We start from the raw sequence: 21,674 nt of genomic DNA, 5'->3' as shown, positions 1-21,674 counted from the left end.
TGATCACAGTAAATACACATTTTATAGTAGGCTAATAATATAATGGAATATAATAGAAGCTTTATTGATCCATGTTTCATCTATTTCCTACCCTCACTCTGCTTCGTTAGGGAGCATGCGTACGGTCTTACATTGAGAGCATATTCATCATGATCCCCATAGAAAAGAATAGCAAAAATTTTCAAAAGCATGAGAGTCTCGCGTTCATATTTCACAACCTCTGCAGACTTTTGGAGTTGCCTACATGCGATCGAGGAAAATAAATAGGCCTACACTTGAGGCTACATTATTGCATGCTAAATGTTTCTGATCAGTGATAGAGGAGCAAACACATATGAGCTATACCATCTCCACTTATTTGCCCAGACAGAATTAACCAAATATACAGTCGGATTCAGTTAAACAAAATCACATTGATTGATTAAGACAAGTTCCAGGCTTTCAGTCAGGAGTAGACCTAGGCTACTAAGTGACTGCGTTTAATAGCAAAATAATCTACTTGTTAAGCTACATAATATTCTGGCAAAATGTTCTGATCAGTGCTAATAAATGAGCCAACTAGACAAGATGATCATGAGCAGCATTCAACTCAACTTAGCTAACATTTCTACAGCCTAATCATAGCTTAACTACCGCTAGCTAGTAACATTAGCACATCAATAATTAACGTTTACCCCTCCCATATGAATATAAAAGTACAGTATATACAGAACTGGATAAAATTAAGAGACCACTGCACATTTTTCTTAAATCAGCATCTCTGCATGTATGACAGCCATTCCATTCCAGTGTCTGTTGAATTCCAACATAGGCACACCTTATTCTACTGAATTAGGTACTGATTAGGTGATCACCTGAACCAAATCTTATTTAACAAGGAAAAGTATAAAAACCACTGCTGTGGTCATCACTATCCTCTTGCAATAGGACCAGCTGGATGGCAAAAACAGTGCTAATTGTACCTCAAAATAATATTAATCAAAAAATAACTATGGACCATGCCAAAAGAGTTGAAAAGGAAAGTTTTGAGTGAGGAAAAGAAGGGTTCAATTCTGGCTTTACTGACAGAGGGATACAGTGAGCGTCAGGTTGCTTCCGTCCTTAAAATGTCAAAGACGGCGGTTCATAAGAACAAGGTCAAGCAGCAGACATTGGGGACAACAAAGCTACAGACCGGCAGAGGGCGAAAACGACTCTCTACTGACCGGGATGACCGCCAACTCACTCGATTGTCACTCAACAACCGTAGGATGACATCAAGTGACCTACAAAAAGAATGGCAAACGGCAGCTGGTGTGAAGTGCACGGCGAAGACGGTTCGAAACAGGCTCCTAGGGGCAGGGCTGAAGTCATGCAAAGCTAGAAAAAAGCCCTTTATCAATGAGAAGCAAAGAAGAGCCAGGCTGAGGTTTGCAAAATACCATAAGGATTGGAACGTAGAGGACTGGATTAAGGTCATTTTCTCTGATGAGTCCAATTTTCAGCTTTGCCCAACACCTGGCCGTCTAATGGTTAGACGGAGACCTGGAGCAGGACAATGCGCCATGCCACACAGCCAGGTCAATCAAGGTGTGGATGGAGGACCACCAGATCAAGACCCTGTCATGGCCAGCCCAATCTCCAGACCTGAACCCCATTGAAAACTTCTGGAATGTGATCAAGAGGAAGATGGATGGTCACCAGCCATCAAACAAAGCCGAGCTGCTTGAATTTTTGCGCCAGAAGTGGCATAAAGTCACCCAACATCAATGTGAAAGACTGGTGGAGAGCATGCCAAGACGCATGAAAGCTGTGATTGAAAATCAGGGTTATTCCACCAAATATTGATTTCTGAACTTTTCCTAAGTTAAAACATTAGTATTGTGTTGTTTAAAAATGAACATGAACTTATTTTCCTTGCATTATTCGAGGTCTGACAACACTGCATATTTTTTGCTATTTTGAACAGTTGTCATTTTCTGCAAATAAATGCTCCAAATGACAATATTTTTATTTGGAATATGGGATAAATGTTGTCAGTAGTTTATAGAATAAAAAAAAGTTAATTTTACCCAAACACATACAGTGAGGGAAAAAAGTATTTGATCCCCTGCTGATTTTGTACGTTTGCCCACTGACAAAGAAATGATCTGTCTATAATTTTAATGGTAGGTTTATTAGAACAGTGAGAGACAGAATAACAACAAAAAAATCCAGAAAAACGCATGTCAAAAATGTTATAAATTGATTTGCATTTTAATGAGGGAAATAAGTATTTGACCCCCTCTCAATCAGAAAGATTTCTGGCTCCCAGGTGTCTTTTATACAGGTAACGAGCTGAGATTAGGAGCACACTCTTAAAGGGAGTGCTCCTAATCTCAGTTTGTTACCTGTTTAAAAGACCTGTCCACAGAAGCAATCAATCAATCAGATTCCAAACTCTCCACCATGGCCAAGACCAAAGAGCTCTCCAAGGATGTCAGGGACAAGATTGTAGACCTACACAAGGCTGGAATGGGCAACAAGACCATCGCCAAGCAGCTTGGTGAGAAGGTGACAACAGTTGGTGCGATTATTGGCAAATGGAAGAAACACAAAATAACTGTCAATCTCCCTTGGCCTGGGGCTCCATGCAAGATCTCACCTCGTGGAGTTGCAATGATCATGAGAACGGTGAGGAATCAGCCCAGAACTACACGGGAGGATCTTGTCAATGATCTTAAGGCAGCTGAGACCATAGTCACCAAGAAAACAATTGGTAACACACTACACCATGAAGGACTGAAATCCTGCAGCGCCCGCAAGGTCCCCCTGCTCAAGAAAGCACATATACATGACCGTCTGAAGTTTGCCAATGAACATCTGAATAATTCAGAGGAGAACTGCATGAAAGTGTTGTGGTCAGATGAGACCAAAATGGAGCTCTTTGGCAGGGGGGTCTGTAGTGACGCCTCAAGCACTGAGATGCAGTGCCTTAGACCACTGCACCCTTTTGCAATTATGTTAGCACAGCTGAAAACTGTTGTGCTGATTAAAGAAGCAATAAAACTGGCCTTCTTTAGACTAGTTGAGTATCTGGAGCATCAGCAATTGTGGGTTTGATTACAGGCTCAAAATGGCCAGAAACAAATAACTTTCTTCTGAAACTCGTCAGTCTATTCTTGTTCTGAGAAATGAAGGCTATTCCATGCGAGAAACTGCCAAGAAACTGAAGATCTCGTACAACGCTGTGTACTACTCCCGTCACAGAACAGCGCAAACTGGCTCTAACCAGAATAGAAAGAGTAGTGGGAGGCCCCGTTGCACAACTGAGCAAGAGGAAAAATACATTAGTGTCTAGTTTGAGAAACAGACGCCTCACAGGTCCTCAACTGGCAGCTTCATTAAATAGTACCCGCAAAACACCATTCTCAATGTCAACAGTGAAGAGGCGACTTCGGGATGCTGACCTTCTAGGCAGAGTTGCAAAGAAAAAGCCATATCTCAGACTGGCCAATAAAAAGAAAAGATGAATATGGGCAAAAGAACACAGACACTGGACAGAGGAAAATTTGAAAAAAGTGTTATGGACAGACGAATCAAAGTTTGAGGTTTTCGGATCACAAAGAATAACATTTGTGAGACGCAGACCAAATGAAAAGATGCTGGAGGAGTGCTTGATGCCATCTGTCAAGCATGGTGGAGGCAATGTGATGGTCTGGGGGTGCTTTGGTGGTGGTAAAGTGGGAGATTTGTACAGGGTAAAAGGGATCTTGAAGAAGGAAGGCTATCACTCCATTTTGCAACGCCATGCCATACCCTGTGGACGGCTCTTGATTGGAGCCAATTTCCTCCTACAACAGGACAATGACCCAAAGCACAGCTCCAAACTATGCTATAACTATTTAGGGAAGAAGCAGTCAGCTGGTATTCTGTTTATAATGGAGTGGCCAGCACAGTCACCGGATCTCAACCCTATTGATCTGTTGTGGGAGCAGCTTGACCGTATGATACATAAGAAGTGCCCATCAAGCCAATCCAACTTGTGGGAGGTGCTTCAGGAAGCATGGGGTGACATATCTTCAGATTACCTCTACAAATTGACAACTAGAATGCCAAAGTTCTGCAAGGTTGTAATTGTTGCAAATGGAGGATTCTTTGACGAAAGCAAAGTTTGAAGGACACAATTATTATTTATATTAAAAATCATTATTTCTAACCTTGTCAATGACTACATTTCCTATGCATTTTGCTATATTTCCTATTCAAACTCATTTCATGTATGTTTTCATGGAAAACAAGGACATTTCTAAGTGACCCCAAACGTTTGAACGGTAGTGTGTATATATATATATATATATATATATATATATATATATAAAACACTTGAGATTTAAAGCCACGGCTACAATTTCATGCAAAAACTAAATGAAACAAGTCTACAAAAATAAGGTAAATGTCTGTACACCTCCGCTGTTTCAAAAACATTGCTATGCTATATACATTTTTACTGTACAAGTGTTGGCTCAACAAGACATTTCTGTTTACACTGCCCTGCTTAGAGGTGGGGCAACTGTCGTGCGCTACCCCCGGAGGTAGCAGTCGAGACGTGACAAGTTCACAAGTTTACATTGCTGTATATGTGTAGCCAATTTCCGAAAAGTCTAGTAAGTGTGTGCCAATGTAAGTGCGTGCCAATGCCACCTCAGCATTATGGCTATGTTTCATCCTAAGCCATAGGCAGAACTTTACCGTAATCATGACTTGGTCGGTTCGCGGAAATAAAAGTTTAGGCTTTGATACCAGCAACACCTTTCAGTTATAAAGAAAATGTGGAAAAAGGTTGGTGGGATGCTAAAGTTGGCGGGAAAACCTCTTGGTTTGAAAGGTTTATAGGCGACTGAGGGTCCATTTTGGGGGTTTTGTCAGAGGCTAACTCGCTGGTTTCTGGCAGATTGATCTGGAGGTTACAGACCTGTTAATGAAGGTCGCCCAGAGTGACACGGCTCAGGGAAGACAGACAGACAACACTGTCTCTCTGTCTCGCCACTTCTTTCTTTCTCTCTCCAGCTCTCCCTCAATCTCCTCGTCCTATGGTCTCACCATCTGTTTTCTCTGTCTAACGATCTCCACTTTCCCTCTGTCTGTTTCCCTAACTAACTATCCGTCTCTCACTCCCTCTTTGTCGAACTGCCTCTCTCTCTGCCTCCCTCTCTCTGTATAACTGCCTCTATCTCCCTCCCTCTAACAGTCTCTCTCTCTATTTCCCTCTCTTTCTATCCCTCCCTCTCTTTCTCTATGTCTAAGAGTCTCTGTCTTTCTGACATAAACACATGTTCAACCACCATTTGCATGGAAATCAAAGCCTCTCTTCCCTTCAACGCCGCCTCCTCTGTAGGAATCTCTCAAGGAGAAAATACATCTGTTCACATATGTACACACACACACACACACCGGTGTTTCTCGCCCATGCTAGAAGAACAAGACATGTCTCTTAATTTTCCTCATCTTGAGAAGACTATTCTTCTCACGTCTCAGACAATGCCTGTAGCCATGCATAAAACTAGTCCACATTGTGCATCACTTAGAGGAAAGAATCGGTCTTCTGCAGCTAAGACGCACCAAGACGCAAGTAGGATACAGCTAGGATGATACAGGTGGCTACATCCACTCAATCAACAACCATCACAGCTAAGATGCTAATCGCCACCATGCTCAAAAGTTTAGTCCTAACTATACTTAATCTTTATGAAACAAGGAAGACTTGTTTTCAAGATAAACCTGGCCAAGAAAGCAGCTCACATCCATATTTTCAGACAACCTAAACCAGACCAAAACCAGTCCAATCCTATCTTCCAGGTCACCTAAATATTTTCAGACGACTATCGTTCTCACCTGACGCGTGGCCCATCGCGGAGCGGCTCTCTCATGGTCCTGCCGCGGTTGGTGCCAGGCAGTGTGCCTTGGCGTCGGCTGGCGGTGGAGTAGTCAGGGTCCAGGTCATAGGGCTCCTCCTCCTCAGGGCCCAGGCTGCGGCGGTCGTCCTCCAGTCCGTAGGGCTCTGGCTGGAAGCGTTCTGGCTGGGACCGGTTCAGGTCCACACTGCTGCTGCCCATGGGCACCTGAGGCTGGGCCACGTGGCCGTAGTCATCCTTCCGAATGGGTAAGGTCCCGTAGCTGTTCTCCGTCCGGTAGCTGTTCGCCATGGCGTAGGGGTAGCGGGGTGGCCGGAAGTTGACGCCACGCGACAGGCTGCCGTAGTTGTCGGTCACGTCTCCGATCCCGTAGCCGTCGTGGACGCCATAGTGGCGCCCACCGTACTGGCTCCCACCGGCATCGGGGGGGAGCGTGTCGGTGTAGGAGTCGTTGTAGTTGTTGTAGGAGCGCGTGAGTGTGGAGGTGGCCTGTGGCGTGGTGATGTAGCGCTCACCGTTCTTCAGGTAGCGCCGGTCGATGGAGTCTGTGTAGCTGCCCAGCGGGGAGGAGCCCTCGGGCAGGGGCAGGCCGTCGGGGCCCAGGGGCACCTGGCGAACCGTCCGCGTGGTCACCGTCTTCACCATCTTCGTCACCTTGAGGAGGAGAGGAGGTAACAAAGACAGAGTTAAACTGATTACATAATCAGAAGTTAATCAGTTACTACCCAATCCTGGAAGTTTGTATTGTGTGTATGGGCCACACCATGACCAACTGTTGATGAGGACAATGTTGAAGCATTCTGATCACCCTGACATGACTGTACTTAACAGTATGTTCAGGTGTCCCACCAGACAGACAGACAGACAGACTACAGATTAATCCCGTCCCCAGACAGCTCTCTCTATATAGTAGTAAGTGAGTCTGGGGAAGAGGTTACCTACAGATAAACCCAGTGAGATACAGGCGGTTAGGACTGAGACACAGCACACTGATGCAGCCTGTTGAATCACAGACAGGCCAGTGAGATGCCGATGCCACACAGTGAGAGGCTGAGGAATGAGATGAGGACAACATTGTTCCTTTAAAGAGTGACACTGCAGGCAGGCACTGTCAATAACAGGTCAAAGGTCATGCATTGGGAAACTCTGTGAGGAGAAAGGGTCGTACAATTTCCTTTCATCCATTTCTATTAGAAAAAAACATGTTGGAAGTAAGGTTGAGTTTCTGTGACATGTCTCCCCCCCACATATTGAATAGGGTGCCATTTGGGAAGGAGACAGTCATAACTGGTAACTGACTGTCTTATAGAGCACTAGTAAACTGTATCTATATAAATATATCGATACATCAAATCAAATTTTATTTGCCACATGCGCCGAATACAACAGGTGTAGACATTACTGTGAAATGCTTACTTACAGCCCTTAACCAACAATGCATTTATTAAAAAGGTATTGTCGGATATTATTCATTCTAATCAGACAGGTTTTTTACATGAAAGATACATTGGAGATAATATAAGGCAAGTATTGGAAACAATAGAACACTATGGAAAATATGGGAAACCAGGCCTGCTATTCATAGCAGACTTCGAAAAGGCATTTGATAAAATTCGACTGGGGTTTATATATAAATGCCTGGAGCATTTCAATTTTGGAGAATCTCTTATAAAATGGGTCAAAATCATGTATAGTAACCCTAGGTGTAAAATAGTAAATAAAGGCTTTTCTCAGAAAGTTTTTAACTGTCAAGAGGAATGAAACAAGGTTGTCCACTATCGGCATATCTATTTATTGTGGCCATCGAGATGTTAGCTATTAAAATCAGATCCAATAATAATATCAGAGGATTAGAAATACAGGGCTTAAAAACAAAGGTGTCATTGTACGCTGATGATTCATGTTTTCTTTTAAATCCACAACTAGAATCCCTCCACAGCCTCATAGAGGATCTAGATACATTTTCTAACCTCTCTGGATTACAACCAAATTATGACAAATGTACTATATTACGTATTGGATCACTAAAAAATTTAAAATTTACATTACCATGTAGTTTACCAATACAATGGTCTGATGGTGATGTGGATATACTCGGAATACATATCCCAAAGGAAATAAATGATCTCACTTCAATAAATGTTAATAGAAAGTTAGCAAAAATAGATAAGATCTTACTACCATGGAAAGGAAAATACCTGTCAATTTGTGGAAAAATCACCCTGATTAACTCTTTAGTATTATCCCAGTTTACCTATTTGCTTATGGTCTTGCCTACGCCTAGCGAACAGTTTTTTAAATTATATGAGAAAAAAATATTAAATTTTATTTGGAACGGCAAGCCAGACAATATTAAAAGGGCATATTTATATAATGAATATGAATTCGGAGGACAGAAATTATTAAATATTAAAGCATTAGACCTATCACTAAAAGCTTCAGTCATACAAAAGTTATACTTAAACCCGAACTGGTTCTCAAGCAAATTAGTAAGATTGTCTCACCCAATGTTCAAGAAAGGCCTTTTTCCCTTTATTCAGATTACAACAACTCATTTGCAGTTATTTGAAAAGGAAATAATCTTCCAAATATCACTATTTCTAAAACAAGCCATAGAAAGTTGGTTGCAATTTCAATTTAATCCTCCAGAAACGACAGAACAAATAATGCAACAAATATTGTGGTTAAATTCAAATATACTAATTGACAAAAAACCTTTATTTTTTGACAGAATGTTTAAAAAAGGTATAATCTTCGTAAATTATATCATCGGTAGGACTGGTGGAGTTATGTCTCACATGCAGTTAACAAAAACATATGGAAATGTCTGCTCTACCCAAAATTACAACCAAATAATTGCAGCCTTACCGCAAAAGTGGAAGAGGAAAGTGGAAGGGGGAGAAAGTAAGGAACTTGTCTGTCGGCCTTGCATTAAAGAACATAATTGGTTAAGGAAAACTGTGATAAATAAGAAAGTATATCAGTTTCACTTAAGGACCAAAGGATTGACAGCCGTCCCATATAGATTGCAAAATAGTTGGGAAGAGATCTTTGACGTACCGATCCCATGGCATAGTGTTTATGAACTGACACGCAAAACGACACCGGATTAAAAAATTAGAATCTTTCAATTTAAATTATTATATAAAATTCTTGCTACCAATAGAATGTTATTTATATGGGGGATACAATCTTCCCAGCTCTGCAGATTTTGCTGTGAAGAGACAGAATCATTAGATCACTTGTTTTGGTTCTGTCCATTTGTAGCTTGTTTTTGGACAAAGGTCCAGGAATGGCTAAAGGATTGCAATATTTACCTGGAGCTAACCTTGCAGATAGCATTACTGGGTGATCTAAAAAGTCATAGTCAATCAATCAATAATATAATAATGCTTTTAGCAAAAAATTTCATTTTTAATTCACAATCTGTAGAAGCAATGAGAATAGAAATGTTCAGAACTTTTGTAAAACATCACAGTACGGTTGAAATATATATGGCAAATAGAAATCCTATATGGATGGTGTTAAGAGATAGATGGGAGGTATTGAATAGAGTTGAAGGATGGGACTAATAACAAATAACAACAAATAATAACAAAGATAGCTAATAATGTAAGCATACTGTGTCCATAATAAGTATATAGGTTGTATGTTGGGAGCTTTTGGGAAAGAGCACAGTTAGAAAGATATGGCATATAGAAGCAAACCGGATGGACATCATGAAAATAATCGGAGAGGTTGAGAGTAGAAGTAGTTCAGGAGCAAAAAAAAAAAAGAATTATATATATATAATATAAGTATTGTAAAATTAACTCTGTCCATAAGGTGTAGATAGTAACTATAGATCGGAAGTAGAGGCCTGGGCATTGGTGTTCACTAATTTACTCCAAGTAGGGAAAGGATGGCGGGGTTGAAAAGTAATAAAGGGGAGTATATATATAAAAAACATGGGGGATTGGAAGTGATGCAGACAATTACATTGATAGAAGATACAATCTATCTGCAATATTAGATTGCCCCCCCCAAAAATAAAAAATTCTTAATAGAAAACTAAACTAAAATAACAGCAGGGAGGCTATATACAGGGGGGTACCGGTGCAGAGTCAATGTGCGGGGGCACCGGCTAGTTGAGGTAGTTGACGTAATATGTACATGTGGGTAGATTTAAAGTGACTATGCATAAATAATTAACAGAGTAGCAGCAGCGTAAAAAGATGGGGTGGGGGTGCAAATAGTCCGGGTAGCCATGATTAGCTGTTCAGGAGTCTTATGGCTTGGGGGTAGAAGCTGTTGAGAAGCCTTTTGGACCTAGACTTGGCGCTCCGGTACCGCTTGCCGTGCGTTAGCAGGAGAACAGTCTATGACTAGGGTGGCTGGAGTCTTTGATAATTTTGAGGGCCTTCCTCTGACACCGCCTGGTATAGAGGTCCTGGATGGCAGGAAGCTTGGCCCCAGTGATGTACTGGGCCGTACGCACTACCCTCTGTAGTGCCTTGCGGTCGGAGGACGAGCAGTTGCATACCAGGCGGTGATGCAACCAATCAGGATGCTCTCAATGGTGCAGCTGTAGAACTTTTTGAGGATCTGAGGACCCATGCCAAATCTTTCCAGTCTCCTGAGGGGGAATAGGCTTCTTGTCTTACTAAATCACACTCCTACTTGTCTGAGTGCTGAAGCCGTCTGGCAGTCAGGGTGGGTTACCTGCATCTAACCTCAGCCTCTGGTTCAGCACTGATACAGAAACCAATTTTCTGCCCAGTGAATTCTGCAGTGGCGATAATTGGCTATTTTGTCTGCGGCTATAAATTAATCTACAAAATTAATGAGATTGATGAAAATTAATCGTCATTGGAAGGGGCCCCATGTCTGATGCGATTTGTGTTGTGCCTGACAAGGTGCACGGAGAGTGTCCACTTCCACTCGACTGGATTTTAAGCAAAGGCATGAAATAACAACTAGGAACCTCAATAAGGTATTAAACGTCTCAAAATGTGAATCATAAATGGTAAACATTCACAATCATTACATTTGAGAACAGTGTGGAGAAATGAAATCTTGATCCCATTTTCACAAAGCCTTTAGTTTGCTCACACCCTGTCCCTTTTCCCAACTGTGAGGTATTTTAAATTCAAACCGGTCAAGAAACGGTCTATTTCCAGTCATGTTAGTGAATAATTATGGTGCATCTGTAACATCTAAAGACCACCCTTCATTGCCATCCATCGGTTTGCTACTTCACACTACGCTGGCAGAGCTGCTCCCCTCCCTTCGAGTGTAACTCGCACAGAATCATCCCTTTCATGTTAAAAATAAAGCCTTTGTCTGATTCTAAACTTAATGAAACAGCTTGAGCCTGAGCGCACCGCTGGCCTTGAAATAACAGGCTGACTTTCTCTTCTCAGCTGCTTGATTAGGGGACTTTTATTGCCATTCATTTCAAATGGAGGTGGTGATTGTAATTGGTGCAGGGTGGGACGGGGTCTCTTCACTCAAAAGGACCTGATGCCTCCTACACTGTGCTGACGTTTGGAGATTATCTCTTAGATCTGGGGTTGAGGACCACTACCCGTAACTATACAGCAGTGTTCTTCAATCCTGATTCTGGTCCTAATACTGTATATCCACCACAGGCTAAAAATCTGCAGTGGCCCAAACTCCCTCCATCTTGCACGAGCCCGTCTTCCAACTCAGCCAGGGAGAGAAGCCTAGACAAACACTATGTTTTTGTACTAACATGACTTCTAAAGAGCCTTCGCTCTTTAGAAGACAGGTTTCAAACAGAATTCTGATCCGCTATAGATCACAACACGCTAAACAAGCATAACTATGGCTGGGGATAGTGCGTCAGAGAGGGCTACAGAAAAGGCCCATATAGACCACTGTAAACAGGCTAAAAGAGAATCTCTAAACGCTGGTGTGTGTGTTTGTGCGTCTGTATGTGTTTGTCAGGGCCATGTGGCTAAGGCAATGCGCTCCCTTGCTCTAATGAAAGGTGTCTGCAGTCAAACTGGGGCCTATGTTTACCAACTGTTAGGCTGTTAAAGGGGAGGGAGGGCAGGCATCCCACTCAGTCTTTATAGTGCTGTAACACTTTCACGATCTTTGCTTTTATAGACAGAGAGCTCAAACGGACACACCAGCTGCCTGGGAGTTAGTGGGAACAGTTAAGGAGGTTTAGCGAGATACGAGCAGGAGGGGTTAGGAGTTCACTTCAAGCCAAAAAAAAGCCTTTGGGTTCTTTACTGTGTCTGTCTGTGATGGGGTGGGAGAATGGGTGGGCACCGGGGTGCTGGGTTTGGACTGCGTGGTGATGGAACCTTCTGGCACCACCTGCGTCTCGGTGATGGTCACTGGCAGGTAAGTGCGGCGGGTGATGGTTTTGATCACCTTGGTCACCTATGGGAAAGTGTTGATGGCGGAGGTGGTCAATAAGTAGTACCGGGCATCACATTGGCAGTTGTCTGAACATTGTCACGACTTCCACCAAGGCTGCCCCCCCTCCTGGTTCGGGCAGGCTTCGGCGTTCGTCGTCACCGGAGTACTAGCTACTGCCGATCCCATTCTCATCACTCCACTTGTCTTGTCTTGTCTTGTCAATCACACACACACCTGGTGCTCATTCCCCTAATTAGTATGTGTATAAGTGTTCCCTCTGTTCCCCTTGTCTTTGTGAGTGATTGTTTTGTTGTGAGAGCGTGTAGCTCGGTTGAGCTACATTTCACTGTGTTGCCAAGGTGGATGTTTTCCCTTGTACAGTGTCGTTTGACGCTTGGGGCGTTTGATTTATGCAAACGGATTAAACTCTGGACTTCGGTATTTTACCTCCTGCGCCTGACTCCTTCATTCACACCTCGTCACAAACATACATGTTACATGGACTAGCCTGTTGATTCAACCCATTCAACAACAACATAGGAATAAAATAGCACCAAAACAATGACAATGTAAAAACAGCACATCAAATTGACTTAAGCTACTGTTTAGCATTTTGTATCGACTGGCTTTCGTTCTTTCCATTCAAACCTTTCTCCCTCCTGTGTGCTGTTGTGTATTAAGGCCTGTTGTGTTGTATGAGTTTATATGGCGTGCCTTAACCCTCATTAACTTCCATCCACAGGACACGGAAGGAATGCTGCTGCTTTTGATACACTGTTTTAAAGGAGGTAAATAAAAAGTGAGTATTTCACCCAACATTCACCATTTAGCCAGAGAGGAGCTGGACCATGTCCACAGAAAAGCACAGTGTGTTGGGAGGGAGATGGAGGATGGACATGGTGAAGCCCCTTCCCTTCGTGCGTGCGTGCGTGTGTGCGTGCGATGCAGTGCCTTCCCTTCTCACCAGTTAGCTTGTACCACATACTAGCCAGCCAGTTGACTGACTCTCTCCTTTACAGCTGGAACGGTTAGATAGCCTTTAAGCGGCTAACGCCACTCCACATTAACAGGTCTTGTTTTGGTCTGTTTCAGTGTGGTGGCTGGCTACCGATACTGCTGCTGCTTATACTGCTGCTTGCCTTGTTTGCAAATGTGTTTAGCATTAAAAAACATGTTTTTTTCCCAAAAGCGATAGTGTGAAATCCTCGTGTTTCATCTCACTGTGCTTGGAGGGGATACATTAGCAGTAAGTAGCCAGCTGGAGCCTCCTGTTCAAAGGAACCCAATAATACATCAATTCAACAGATAAGAAAAAGAGAGTGAGAGAGAGAGAGAGAGGGCTGAGAGAGAGTAAGAGAGAGAGTAAGAGAGGGAGAGAACGCAATAGAGAGAGAGGGATGAGAGTCTGGAAATGTCACGTATGCAGGCTTCCATCACAAGCTGGCTGGCCAATCAATTTGACACCAATTATAAAGGAACGGTCAAAACCGTCTTTTAATCTGCTTCTTCCCCTCAAAATGACTTCCAAAAAGCATCCTCTCTCTCATCCCTATGGAATTGTGTCCTTAACATCAGTGACCCTCCCTCCCTCAAAACCCAAGCCCTTGATTAATGTTGTATTTAGCTGTGTGTGTGTGTGTGTGTGTGTGTGTGTGTGTGTGTGTGTGCCTGTTCACGTTAGTGTACATGTGTCCAATCCCCTACAATAGGATAGCAGCACACACAGTGAAACAGAAGGATTCGCTGGGCAGTTTAATTCCAGACTCTGTAGTGTCTGTAGTGTGCCAGCAGCTCTACCTAGGGTCCCTCCCTAGGGTCCCTCACTAGACAACCAGACATTCAGAAAAGAAAACCTCTGCTCTACCCAGGTTGCGTCCCAAATTGCACCCTACTCCCTATGTAGTGCACTATTTTTGACCAGAGCTCTATAGAATATGGTGCCATTTTGGAAGCCCCATTCCATCCGGAAGGACGCTGCACTGAGACACTGTCTGGAGCAGTAGTGTGCATGGCGTGGAACAGGCCTGACTGAAGGGTGAAAGCTGTGAGCTATGTTTAGGAAGGACAGTAAGAGTAACAATACTGGAGCTGTGGAGCGTTGGGTTGGCTGTGATGCGGTAAGAGAGACAGAGGGGTGTGGTCGCGTGTGGCTGACATGGACACACACAAAATGGTGTCGTGAGTTGATAGTAAAGTGATGAGGGGGGACATTTTTCCAACTCACCTTCAGGTTAGTTGACATATCCTTATATAGAAACAACAAAACACAATAGAGGGGAATCAAGATAAAAGAACCCGCAACACAAAATACTGTAGGAGCAACACTGAAACAGTAACCAAATTGTAAGACAAAATCTGGGCATCTGGCTAAAGGATTACAGGCCTTAGAGACCTTAACTTTTGGCTGCCGAGTTATCATAAAACAGTTATCATGCTGTTTTACTGCAGCAACCTGCTACATACATTTCACAGGGTTGTAAGAACCCCAAACAATTTGTTGCATTAAAACGTTTCAATATAGTGTGTGGGCCTTGAGTTTCTTCTCCTCCAGCACCTAGGTACCTACTACCTAAAGTGATGTGATGTGTGACAACGTTGCTTCCCCCAGTACCTTGGTTTCTGTGCGTCGCGTGGTGCCGTCGTCGGAGGTGACCACAGACACGTGGGAGGTGGGTGTGCCAGGGTCCTCCTCGATGGTGACTGTCTCCTCCACCATCTCCTGGGGCTCCTGCATCATGGCCAGAGATGTCTGGTTACTGGGGCTCTGCTCCTGGAGAGAGAGTGAGGAGGGAATGAAGGAGAGGACATTAGTGGACATAATATACAAACGTATGTTTTTTCAAGGAGATCTGTGTGCCGATCACTTTGGGCATTTTTTATTGATAGCACAGTCGGAAATGAGAAAGGGAGAGAGACAGAGGGACAGATAGATGAGGAGGACTGATAGCGGATCTGTAACCACCAGGGGTATGCTATATGTAGTCTGGACAGTCGTGGTCAAAGGTTTTGAGAATGACACAAGTATTGGTCTTCACAAAGTTTGCTGCTTCAGTGTTTTTAGATATTTTTGTCAGATGTTACTATGGTATACTGAAGTGTAATTACAAGCATTCAATAAGTGTCAAAGGCTTTTATTGACAATTACATTAAGTTTACACAAAGAGTCAATATTTGCAGTGTTGACCCTTCTTTTTCAAGACCTCTGCAATCTGCCCTGGCATACTGTCAATTAACTTCTGGGCCACATCCTGACTGATGGCAGCCCATTCTTGCATAATCAATGCTTGGAGTTTGTCCGAATTTGAGGGTTTTTGTTTGTCCACCCGCCTCTTGAGGATTGATCACAAGTTCTCAATGGGATTAAGGTCTGGGGAGTTTCCTGGCCATGGACCCAAAATGTCGATGTTTTGTTCCCCGAGACACTTAGTTATCACTTTTGCCTTATGGCAAGGTGCTCCATCATGCTGGAAAAGGCATTGTTCGTCACCAAACTGTTCTTGGATGGTTGGGAGAAGTTGCTCTTGGAGGATGTGTTGGTACCATTCTTTATTCATGGCTGTGTTCTTAGGCAAAATTGTGAGTGAGCCCACTCCCTTCGCTGAGAAGCAACCCCACACATGAATGGTCTCAGGATGCTTTACTGTTGGTATGACACAGGACTGATGGTAGCGCTCACCTTGTCTTCTCCAGACAAGCTTTTTTCCGGATGCCCCAAACAATCGGAAAGGGGATTCATCAGAGAAAATGACTTTACCCCAGTCCTCAGCAGTCCAATCCCTGTACCTTTTGCAGAATATCAGTCTGTCCCTGATGTTTTTCCTGGAGAGAAGTTGCTTCCTCGCTGCCCTTCTTGACACCAGGCCATCCTCCAAAAGTCTTCGCCTCACTGTGCGTGCAGATGCACTCACACATGCCTGCTGCCATTCCTGAGCAAGCTCTGCACTGGTGGTGCCCTGATCCCGCAGCTGAATCAACTTTAGGAGACAGTCCTGGCGCTTGCTGGAGTTTCTTGGGCGCCCTGAAGCCTCCTTCACAACAATTGAACCTCTCTCCTTGAAGTTCTTGATGATCCGATAAATGGTTGATTTAGGTGCAATCTTACTAGCAGCAATATCCTTGCCTGTGAAGCCCTTTTTGTGCAAAGCAATGATGATGGCACATGTTTCCTTGCAGGTAACCATGGTTAACAGAGGAATAACAATGATTTCAAGCACCACCCTCCTTTTAAAGCTTCCAGTCTGTTATTCTACCTCAATCAGCATGACTGAGTGATCTCCAGCCTTGTCCTCGTCAACACTCTCACCTGTGTTAACGAGAGAATCACTGACATGATGTCAACTGGTCCTTTTGTGGCAGGGCTGAAATGCAGTGGAAATATCTTTTGGGGATTAAGTTCATTTTCATGGCAGAGGGACTTTGCAATGAATTGCAATTAATCTGATCACTCTTCATAACATTCTGGAGTATATGCAAATTGCCATCATAAAAACTGAGGCAGCAGACTTTGTGAAAATTAATATTTGTGTCATTCTCAAAACTTTTGACCACGACTGTACAAGGTCTGACAATGCAATTTATACACAGTTACAATATCCTCTCATCATCAGAAGATGTGGCAGATTGATTTATCCAGTCAGAAGTGGCCATAGCACAGAGGTACTCTAGACCTGGCAGTTGAGGCAGTTGAATTTTGTTTAAATTGAGTTAGAGGCTCTCTCAATGATACCAAAGCCTAGAGGGCTATCAGGCATATTGCATTTGATTCATATTGCGTCGGTCTTCGTGCATGTAAAGAACTTCCTGTTCCTGCCACAGGAAGTTCCATGAGGTCATCCACTACTGTACCAACACCCTGCTTCCATACTCAAAGACAATTAACGTCAACAAACTACTGTACACTCTCTTAATGTGGAAAATAGGAAGGAAGCCATTTGCAGGCAATCATCAACAACCAAGTAGAGCGAGAGAGACATGGCGGGAGAGAGAGTGCGAGAGACGGAGGGAGAGAGAGAGAGCGAGGAGAGTGAGAGAAAGAACAAAAGCCAGAATAAGAGCAAGAGGGAGAGATGAGTTGTGTGTGGCATGGTGGGTTTAGCAGAGTGGAGTGGAGGGAGGGCTGGGTGAGGCAGACATGGAGTTGATGATGCCAGAGGGACTGTTTGTTTTCTATGAGTCTTTGAAGGTGCTAACAAGCGGGCAGTTCTTCATTGATTAGCCAAGCAGTGTTTGCTAGCTGCTTCAAAGTCCCTCTGCCTCACTGAGACCTGATTGATCTGCTGCCCATCCGTCTTGCTGATCAGTCAGAAGACTCCGCTTTCATGTTGGGGATCTTTTCCTCCCTAATCCTACGGGCCGGGCTGTTAGGTTTGTGGGAGGGGGTGGGGGCATCTGGATATCGTTTTCAGGGACGAAGTCAAATAAAGTTTCTACTCTCCTCGTCACAGCAGTAGAGTCAATTAGTGTAGTAAATTGTATGTTAAGTAATTTACCTAGGAGCAGTGTGTCAGCTCTCCATTATTGGGACTAATGACTGGGAAGAATAGCTGAGGTACAGAGAGCGATTTTCTCAGTCAACTGTTGGACGTTTGAAAAAGCAATTGACCTTTGGTTAATCAAGTAGTGTGGGATGAAAGATCTCTTTGTAACAGTCCTCAGAACAGTGTTTATTCACCTTTCAATTTGATGTAATGTTCTTTGTGTAGGACGAGACCAAAAACCTGCTTTGATAAGAATTGTCCCCATCTCAGTGCATGTGTGTGTGAGCAGGTACACACAGTAAAGTATGTCTGATGTGGGCCAAACCTGTCAGTTTGAACATCCCTTCACCTTTACAGGGCTACAGGGAGCTCTCAGGCTTGAAGGCTGGCCAGAGGACTGAACTATGGTGTGCGAGTTTAGACGTGTCTGCAAGTGTGCAAACATGCAAGAGAGAGCGCATCCGTGTGTGTACAGTGAACTCTCAGCCTTGTTAGCCAGCCAGTGGACAGGACAGCTCTCCCTGGCTGTACTTTAGACACCACATCCCTGAACCCCAGAAAATACCATCAAAACAGGACTATGTAATCAAAGGCCGCCGCTTTAAAGACTGACAAGCGAGCTGTGGCTAGAGCAAAACTCCTCAGAGGCCCACTAGCTGACTAACCGGCTGCTTGAGCCCAGCATAATGCCTCCCTCCCCCACTCTCTTCCTCCCCAACACCATTCCCTCACTCTCTTAACCCACTCCCTCTCTCCCCTCTCTCCACTCCCTCCCTCTCCTCTTCTCCCCACTCACTCCCTCCCTCTCCTCTCCTCCCCACTCCCTCCCTCCCTCTCCTCCCCCCCTCCCTCTCCACTCCCTCACTCTCTCTCTCCCCACTCCCTCACTCTCTCTCTCCCCTCCACTCACTCCCTCTCTCTCTCCCCTCACTCCCTCCCTCTCTCTCTCCCCTCACTCCCTCCTCCACTCACTCCCCCTCTCTCTCCCCTCCACTCACTCACTCACTCAATCTCTCCCCACTCCATCCATCCATCCATCCCTCTCCCCCGCCCACGCCTTATCCCCCACTCAATCCCTCCCTACTCACTCCCTGCCTCCCCATCTCCCCCACTCCCTGCCTCCCCCCTCTCCCCTCTCCCCACTACCTCCCTATCTCCCCCACTCCATCCATCCCTCTCCCCACTCCCGCCCTCTCTCCCCCACTCACTCCTTCTCTCCCCATTCCCTGCCTCCCTCCCCCATCACTCTCCCTCCCCCACTCCCCCCTACCTCCATCCCTTTCCCTTCCGCCTCCATTCCCTCCATCCCTCTCCCCCACTCCCTCTCCCCCACTCCCTTCATCCCTCTCCCCCACTCTGCCTGGCTTCCCCACTACCTCCCACCCCCACTCCCTGCCTCCCCATCTTCACCTCCCCCTCTCTCTCCCCACACTCCCGCCGTCTCAACCCACGACCCTAAGCACACAGCCAAGACAACGCAGTCGTGGCTTCAGGACAAGTCGCAATGTCCTTGAGTGGCCTAGCCAGAGCCCAGACATTAACCTGATCGAACATCTTTGGAGAGACCTGAAAATAGCTGTGCTGCGATGCTCCCCATCCAACCTGAAAGAGCTTGAGAGGATCTGCAGAGAAGAATGGGAGAAACTCCCCAAATACAGATGTGCCAAGCTTGTAGCATCATACCCAAGAAGACTCAAGGCTGTAATCGCTGCCAAAGGTACGTCAACAAAGTACTGAGTAAAGGGTCTGAATACTTATGTAAATGTGATATTTCCATTTTTTATTTGTAATACATTTGCAAACATTTCTAAAACCTTGTTTTTTCATCATGGGGTATTGTGTGTAGATTGATGAGAATTTACCTAACAAAATGTGGAAAAAGTCAAGGGGTCTGAATACTTTCCGAATGCACTGTATATTACTGTGTACTTAATGAACCATAGGATTCCACACATTGAACAAGATCACAGCTCGGGAGGAACACAAGACAACGCTAAATAGTTTTGGTGCCAACAGCAAATTCTCCAATTACAGTTAAGTCAGCAGATGACATACTACAGCTCCACAGAGTGAAAGACCGAAACTTCTGAGAAAGGCTTTGGTGGTGTTAAACCACTTTGGAGAGAGAAGGGAAAAGAGAGGAGAGACTGAAGTGTCAGACAGACAGGGATTTTGCCTCGAGGCAGGTGGAGGCTTAGCCAAACCTGCACTTTATTCAGCCTAGTCTGTCCGGATCAGACTCACAGTATGGAGCAGAGGGCTGGCTCTGTCCATATACCCCGCTTTACCTCTCACAGCTCTCTAAGAGGAGGAGATGCTTACACACAGGTGAACTCCTGACACCAGGTGTGTGTGTGCTAGGCTGGGTTAAAGGAAAACTCCCATTTTTTTCATTAGTCCACTGTTGATACAGTCCCATAATGTTTTGCATGTCGGTAGTCAAGTTCTCAAGATATTGGACTTTCAAGATGCAAAACGACGATCATAAAAAAAAAAAGACTTCACAGGTTCCTATCAGATGGCCCTGTGCTCCACTAATCCAGGCCTGTGAAAACGGGCAGGTCTGAGTCACTACCACACAGCCCACTAGTCAGTCAGTCAGGGAATTCCCCTGCAACATGCACTGGCTGTGTCCTGAATGGCACCTTATTCCCTATGATGACCTTATCCACCTTATTTGATCCGTGCCAATAGGGCTCTGGTCTAAAGTGCACTATGTAGGAAATAGGGTGCCATTAGGGACGCAGCCACAGATTGACACAAGGTCACAACACATCCTTGTCTAGAAGAGGGAGAAGTCTTAACACTATTGCATATGACTATGAACATATGAATGAATCTACTTTTGTTTACAGTGAACAACAATGTAACAAAATGTGGAGAAACAATATTATTTGAGCATGTAAATGTGATCCTGTTCAGTTTCCTTTTCAAAGTTTTGCAGTGATATGGAATCTGAGTAGTTAGAGTATTATATTTCATTGTAATACATCTTATAGAGACAATACCTCGCCCATCATCCCAAGATGTACCAAACTGGGTTGTTCTGGATGAAACAGTGAAGGAGAAAAGAGGTGAGTGGGGACAATGGAGGGAGATGTAGAGATACAGGAGATTTCAATTAACAGCAGCCTCCTAACTCTATCAATCCCTGAGTCATCCATCACACAACCATCAGGCGTGTCCCTGCTAGGAGATAGCGGAGTAGGGGGGAGGTAAGGAGGAGAGGAGGAGGGGAGAGAGGAGTGAAAGGAGGGCGGCCTCTGTGCTTGATGCTTCAGTATGAAACTAAAAGTGGAACAATGATCCAAGTAGCTAGGTCTAAAACGCGGCCCTTCAGTGTTAATCTTCCCTCTTGAATTATGTATGAAACGATAAGTTTGATGCAGAAGTCCTTGCAGTGGGGTTGCAAGAGAAAGAGAACTGAGTAACAAAATCCATCACCCATGAGAAATGTCTCAAGTTGTTCTCCTGTGTAAACTACCGTACAGTATAACACTTCCCTGTTCTAAATATCCCAGGTAAAAAAACTAAGATTGATTCCTCCAGTCTTACTCCAATACCGTACATCTACTGTGCAGTAACTGCTCAGTATGCACTAGTAAGGAATTATACAGTAGATTTGCAAGTGTCTGATGAAATAATGAGGCCCTGTGGTTAGTTTTGGAGTAGTTACTGTACCTCAAGTAAAGACAGAGCTCATTTGATTCCTAGCAGGCTAAGACTACCTGTGATGAGTGTCACCTTGCCACCCCAGGACCTCGGTCTCCTTCCCTGCCCCAGTGCAGCATGGGTAACAGGATTTCAGTCAGGATCCTTGCCAGCAATCATTACATGGTTCTTACACAATTAATCCCCCAGCAAAGAACACTTGGGTAACCTTGGGTCGTCTAATTTCCCATCATCCCTTCTGTTCTACCGGCTGCCCTCTCGGCACCACTCCACCAGA

General features: G+C 44.4%; 1 protein-coding gene across 1 annotated transcript in view; it reads right to left on the bottom strand.

The window, feature by feature from the left end:
• LOC311141752 (splicing regulator ARVCF-like) overlaps nt 1-21,674 on the bottom strand; it is a 135,798-nt gene that overhangs the window by 71,728 nt on the left and 42,396 nt on the right. Inside the window, exons 2-3 of the mRNA XM_084177189.1 lie at nt 14,860-15,018; nt 5,854-6,527 (exon numbers count right to left, since the gene is read on the bottom strand). Of these exons, the coding sequence (XP_084033315.1) occupies nt 5,854-6,527; nt 14,860-15,018 (833 nt within the window). The remainder of the gene's footprint in view (nt 1-5,853; nt 6,528-14,859; nt 15,019-21,674) is intronic.

This window comes from Coregonus lavaretus (genome assembly GCF_964263955.1).
Source record: "Coregonus lavaretus genome assembly, chromosome: 14".
NCBI lineage: Eukaryota > Metazoa > Chordata > Actinopteri > Salmoniformes > Salmonidae > Coregonus > Coregonus lavaretus.
The sequence above is the reverse complement of the archived record's forward strand: the minus strand, read 5'-3'. Positions and strand labels throughout refer to the sequence as shown.